The sequence below is a fragment of the Bufo bufo genome, chromosome 4 (assembly GCF_905171765.1).
Source record: "Bufo bufo chromosome 4, aBufBuf1.1, whole genome shotgun sequence".
Lineage (NCBI taxonomy): Eukaryota > Metazoa > Chordata > Amphibia > Anura > Bufonidae > Bufo > Bufo bufo.
In genome coordinates this window covers 585,738,054-585,745,025 of record NC_053392.1, presented here as the reverse complement: position 1 = coordinate 585,745,025, position 6,972 = coordinate 585,738,054, and the positions used below count along the sequence as shown (strand labels likewise).

Below are 6,972 nucleotides of genomic sequence, written 5' to 3'. Positions count from 1 at the left end.
AGCTACATCACTTCCGGGTATAGACTTTTGTCCGGGTATAAAAAAAGTGGCAGAACACCGGCCGGCCCGCTCGCTACCGTGCACTCATAGTGAAAGTGAGTACAGAGGCTGGCCATAATATATCAATAGGAGATTGCTTCAGACAGTAATAAAATACTTAAGATGCTATATGTGTGTCTTATGCTGACCCCCCTCATGGCCCTATGTGCCATCCACACATCCCCTGGCTATAACAGTGCCATCCACAGATCCAGCCCATAACAGTGCCATCCACAGATCCAGCCCATAACAGTGCCATCCACAGATCCAGCCCATAACAGTGCCATCCACAGATCCAGCCCATAACAGTGCCATCCACAGATCCACCCCATAACAGTGCCATCCACAGATCCACCCCATAACAGTGCCATCCACAGATCCACCCCATAACAGTGCCATCCACAGATCCAGCCCATAACAGTGCCATCCACAGATCCAGCCCATAACAGTGCCATCCACAGATCCAGCCCATAACAGTGCCATCCACAGATCCAGCCCATAACAGTGCCATCCACAGATCCAGCCCATAACAGTGCCAGCCACAGATCCAGCCCATAACAGTGCCAGCCACAGATCCACCCCATAACAGTGCCATCCACAGATCCACCCCATAACAGTGCCATCCACAGATCGACCCCATAACAGTGCCAGCCACAGATCCACCCCATAACAGTGTCCTCCACAGAAATGTGGCTCTCAAAAGAAATTTCAATCGTGGTTTTGGCAATATTTGACTCGGTTGACAAAAAAGTTTGCCCACCACTGACCTAGGCTATACCCATGGTCTGTGTCCCCCAATAGAATGTGCGAGAAATTGTGTCTTTTATTAGATTTTAGTTGTTTATTTTATTAGATATATTAAAGTATTGAAATGGTTCTGTAGGTGTAGCATATACAATTATAAACAAGTGCACAAATTATTAAATCTGATGATTGTATCATTTGACTTCACTTTTTTTTATATACAGTATAATGTATGTGTTACTTGTATTTTTGGTTAATAAAATGTGATTTGCTGAAAAGAGAAGACTTCAAATCCTTTATTATCTCCAGAAAGATTGTGTATTCAGAGTTATAGGAGCTTAAACGTATCAGGCCTTCCCATGCTGCGGACCGCAAATAGCTGTCCGCGATGCACGGGGACCGACTGTGTCCCCGGTGTCTTCAGACGCGGACCCATTCACTTGAACGGGATACGTGATCTGCACTGCAAAGAAGTAGTGCATGCACCACTTTTTTGCGGTGCAGAAGCAGGAACAAAAAACCAACGGAAGTGCTTCTGTGGGCTGCCGATCCGGATTTCTCCCGGATTGCGGAGCCGTTCAAGTAAATGCATATGTGATACAGTACACACGCGGATCCTGTAAAAAACGGATCCTGTTGCACATTTGGCATCCGTTTAAGCCATTTCCGTCTCCGATCTGTTTTTTTGCATGCAGGAATCCCCCCCCCCCCCCCCCATCTAAAAAAATGGATCTCAGATGGAAAGGGCTCAAACGGATGCCAAATGTGAAATAGGATCTGGTTTTTGTAAGATCCAGTTTTTTATAGGATCAGAAAAACGGAAAATGAAACGGAGATGTGACCTCTCTCTTACTCAGAAAGGTGGGGCCCATCTCAGCCAGTCAGATCGCATTTTTTACTTCCTTACCTGTGTAGGAATAGGAGAGCTGAATCCAGATAATGTGCCTTGAGAAATTGTGACTATGATAACACAGAGGAACAGAGAAAAAAAAAAAGGCAAAGTTTTTCTCACTCCATAGCCTCTAAAAAAAATATCTTATTCTTGTGCCAAGTTAAAGGAGCCAAATGAAACAGAGGCATCGAATTAATGCAGGTCCTCAGGGGTGGGTCTTGCCTCCCCCTTCAGGCTTTGGAATAATACAATGGTTTGGATTTGACATGAGGCTGAGCTGCAGGATCAAAAATAGCCACATGAACAAAAGGAAACGTTTGATTTTCCAATTTCAAGCATTTTTGAAACAAAGATGAAACCAAATTAATGCAAAAACATTAATTCTCCTCTAATAAGAAAAATATTGAGCATTATGAATTGGAAAAAACTTTTTTTTAATAAAGGCAATGTATATGACATAAAAAGTTCAGTCCCACAATACAAATCTGCAATTAGTATCATACAAATAATCCAAAAAGTAAAAAAAAAAAAAACACACAAATATATACAGCGCTAATGTATTTACACATATTAGAAGCCATGGTATAAAAGGGAGGGTTGTTTTATTATATATAAAAAATAATAAAATTTAAAACATCTGTCAATAAAAATCTACATTTGATACTGGTGAGAGGTGTGGACTTACACGAGGAACCTGTGAAAAATGAATCCAAAGTCCATCACAGAACCACCTTCTGATATTACAGTGACATATGAAATGCTCTAAGTTGGGAGGGTCCGTCAGTCCTGCAGGGGTCTGTGGATAGATCTCTGACCTGAAAACTGGACTATAAACATTAAGTAGGAAATCACAGGAATCAAGGTCACCAATTACAGAGAATTATTTTAAACTTAAAATTGCCCTTCAAAGTGTATGCTTACATTTTACGGGTTATGCCACTACTGATGTGAAAAATAAAAAATCTGACATCATATAGTGCATGACAATCTCTTTCTAAGGCTACTTTCACACTAGCGTTTTTTGCGGATTCGTCATGGATCTGCAAAAACGCTTCCGTTACAATAATACAACCGCATGCATCCGTCATGAACGGGCCTGGTTGTATTAGGTCTTGTATAGTCAAGACGGATCAGTCATGAACTGCATTGAAAGTCAATAGGGGACGGATCCATTTTCTATTGTGTCAGAGAAAAACGGATCAGTCCCCATCGACTTACATTGTGCGTCTCGCTCCGCATCCCAGGACGGACAAAAAACCGCTGCAAGCAGCGTTTTGGTGTCCGCCTCCAGAGCGGAATGTTGACGGAACGGAGGCAAACTGATGCATTCTGAGCGGATCCTTTTCCATTCCGAATGCATTAGGGCAAAACTGATCCGTTTTGGACCGCTTGTGAGAGCCCTGAACGGATGTCACAAACGGAAAGCCAAAACGCCAGTGTGAAAGTAGCCTGACAAAGCTAGACCCAGCCCTGGACCTCACGTGGATCCAGAGATCTCCACATTCATTGCTCTGCTAGATTTATATCAAGTTGACAGATCAAGGGGAGCGTCCTTTCTGCTGCAGCTCATAGGGCGTATCCTTTCTGCTGCAGCTCTCTCCCTGTAACTGCCACGGCTTCTAAAAGCAGATAGGGCTGGTCGCAGTTGAGCATGTGCGACCACCTAAGTAGGCGGACGTGCACATAATTATAAGGGTATGACCTCACTGTGCAGCTTTGGAAGCCAAAACTAGGAGTGAATTGAAAAAAAAGAGAGGAAACTTATCTGTCCTTTATAATTTTTCTACTTTTACGATCCACTCCTGATTTTGGCTTCCAAACCTGCATCCAGAAACTTGACCGTGTGGCAGTAGCCTAATAATTAAACACCAGGGGGCGCCAGTATAATGAAGTAAAAGGAATATCTCACAACGGGAGCATTTTTGTAAAAGAAAGTACATTCTAAAAGTAACTAGTTTTTTTATGCTAAATTATATAAAAACAACATTTAATGGTGGCACAGCCCCTTAAAAAAATCCCATCGTATTGTGTATGCAAACCTATGTAGCCGATGGTAACGAGCAAGATTTTTTTTATTTAGATTTTTTAGTTTTTCCGCTTTCCAAAATGAAAAGAAAAGTGGGAGGGGGTGTCACAAAAAGTCACAAATTTGCATTACATTTATTATGGTCTTAAAAGGATTGCACATGGTTAGAAAAAGATGGCCGTTTCTGCCTCTTCTAGAAACAGCGCCACACTTGTCCACGGGTTGTTTGATGTATTGTGGCTCAGCCTCATCAAAGTAAATGGAGCCAAGCTGCTATACCACATACAACCTGTGGACAGGTGTGGCGCTCTTTATGGAAGAAACCAGCCATGCTTATCTTATCCTATATAACCCCCTCTGATAAATCTGCCCGTGTGTAGTCTGATCATGCAGTCACGTGTTACTCTTTCGACTGGCCATAAGTGACAAAAAAAGTGAGCAGAGGGGTTGGAGCACTACACGACTGCCGGATCAGACAACCCAAAGGGTCTCCATGGGAGCTGTAACACAGAAGACGCTAGCATATTTGCAATCAAGACTTTTTACAAAGTTGCTTCCTTAAAAGGTTATATTCCATCTTTACATTTATGGCAGATCCACAGAAAACGCCAGAAATGTCTGATGGGGGTAGATCGCGGGATCCCTGTTCTTGAGACTGGTGCGGTTAGCAGAGGTGGGACACACACCTGGTCAACATCAATGGCCTATTTTAAAAGTGCATTAAAAGCATAAAATTATCATTAAAAAGGGGTTCTCCAGGAATGAAGAAAATAAAAAAATACTTAAATATTACTTCATTATAAATATATTCCCAAATACCTTTCATTAGTTATAATAGCTCATTTTGTCATTAGGAGAAATAAAATGGCCGCCGTGCTATTAGTACAGACAAAACCTGTCCTAATCACACAGGAAGGCAAGTTACTTCCGAGCACTGAGCTAGAGAGCTGCCTCAACCTCCTCTCTGCTTGTCAGGAATCATGATCCTGAATACAGATAAGATCTTCAGCTGAATCTCTGTAGGAATGGAGTTCATGAGGAGACATGAAGTACAGAGACGAGGGTGGGGATGTGGTAATGAGCAGCAGCACTTGTATGCAGTCTCCATTACCACAGCTTGTCCTGTCTGTCCTCTTTGTACTTCAGGTCTCCTCATGGACTCCATTCCTACAGAGATTCAGCTGAAGATCTTATCAGCTGTATTCAGGATCATAATCCCTGACAAGCAGAGCAGAGAGGAGGATGAGGCAGCTCTTTAGCTCAGTGTTGTGAAGTAACTTGTGTTATTAGGGCAGGTTTTGTTTGTACTAATAGGATGGCAGCCATTTTTTTTCTCCTAATGATTGCTCCCCAGACAAAACGAACCAATCTAACTAATGAAAGGTAATTGGGAATATATTTATAATAAAGTAATATTTAAGTATTTTCATTTTCTTAATTCCCAGAGAACCCCTTTAATGCAATATAATTGCATATGGCATCGGCTTTCTCCCCAGTCAGAACACACTCGACTAATCTGAGCCTGCATTGGCATGGGGCGATCAGTAGAGAACGAACTGACAGCATTTTAATGTATCCCCTAGTTTGTAGGCGATCCCCAATCTTCGGCCTGTGGTTCAACCATCCAAAATAAAGATCTGCGTCCACGCCCGGCCCAGCCGGTCAGCTACAGTCTTGTACAGAATAATATGAGAAACCAGTGCGGATCAATCACTGCACTTGACATGCCCCCTCTTCTTCCGTGTCATCAAGTGAAGCTTTCACGGGTGTCCGCATGCTCTCTGGTTCGCCGGCACGCATGTTATCAGACGCTCGACTCCTTGTCTTGACAAGTGGAGATAGAACGTCCATTGGAGCAGAGTCCTCCTCCGTGGCCTTTGTCTGCAAGGTCAACATAGATATCCATTAGAAAAAGTTAAAGGGGTTATGAGGATACTGTAGGTCATCAATATCTTTTCCTGGATAAACCCCTTTAAAGTGAATATAGCAGATTTAAAATTATATTTAACCAAATAAATACATACTGAAAACTGACTTTTTATTTTGTGATGGTGAATTTTTTAGGCCCCTTGCAGACGAGCCTGAGCGGATTAGGTCCGGATGCATTTAGTGAAAAATGCACGATTTCGCAAGCAAGGGCATTCAGCTTTGTATGCGATCGCGTCCAGTTTTCCGTTTTTATCGCGTGGGTGCAATGCGATTTAATGCGTTTTGCACACGTGCGATTAAAAAAAATGAAGGTATACAAACAACATCTCTTAGCAACCATCCGTGAAAAACGCTTTGCATCCGCATTTGCTTGCAGATGCAGTTTTAACGCAGCCCCATTCACTTCTATGGGGCCAGCGTTGCCCATGAAAATCGCAGAATATAGAACATGCTGCGATTTCCACGCAACGCACAAGTGATGCGTGAAAACCAACGCTCATGTACCCAGCCCTATTGAAATGAAGGAGTCCAGATTCCCTGCTGGCGCAATGCGTTTGCGTCACGCATTGCACCCGCACGGAATACTCTCTCGTGTCAAAGGGGCCTTATTCTATTCTGTGTACATGATTATGGGGGCAGCCATCCTGTGTTCACCCACTGCGGCCGCAGTGCAGTTCTCAGAAATCGTGGCAAAACCACAACCTTTTTCGAAAAACTGCAGCACGAACCTCAACTGCGACGCGTGAGTAAAGCCTTCTGCTGCAAGGGTTTGAGACAGTATTAATAAAATCTACCCCAGTGTATTTATTTCTACTGAAGCATCCCTTTACACGTGGAGCATAGATGCTGGAGATTTACTTTAAATTCCTTGCGACCAGAATGCAGGAACAGTTTACGACATGGAACACCAACCAGGGAAGGAGTCCGATTTCTCCAGCCTTTGCCCTGGTTAATTATATGATCGCCGGCCTGTTAAAGGGGACGTCTTAACGAGACCACCTCTTTCTGTGTGTCCTGTAAACTCATACTGATGTCACAGAGAAGGTCCCCTGTTCAGGATCCCCTCTATGATCCAGATTGTAGAGCCGCCAAGTATCAATGGTCCCGCTCTGGTGGCCACCATGTAATACGTCCTTTCCCTGCAGCAGCCATCTTGTCTTGATCACGTCTGACAAGCACAGCTGACCACCAGAGCTTCCAGTAGACGATCGCCACCTCTGCTTCATTTCAAAAAGGGGCTGTCGAGAGGAGATCACCGGAGACTGTGCATGTGCAGCCATGCATTTTCAGTCTCTTCTACATTATGATGCTACCATACCGGTGCTGACAGTTTCCAACCACA

The 6,972-nt window shown here is 43.4% G+C and overlaps 1 protein-coding gene across 1 annotated transcript in view; it reads right to left on the bottom strand.

Moving 5' to 3' along the window:
• Positions 1 to 4,872: 4,872 nt before the first annotated feature.
• Positions 4,873 to 6,972, bottom strand: part of CENPF (centromere protein F) — a 72,781-nt gene continuing 70,681 nt past the window's right edge. The window contains exon 22 of the mRNA XM_040430428.1: positions 4,873 to 5,582. Within this exon, the coding sequence (XP_040286362.1) occupies positions 5,412 to 5,582 (171 nt within the window). The 3' untranslated portion in view covers positions 4,873 to 5,411. The remainder of the gene's footprint in view (positions 5,583 to 6,972) is intronic.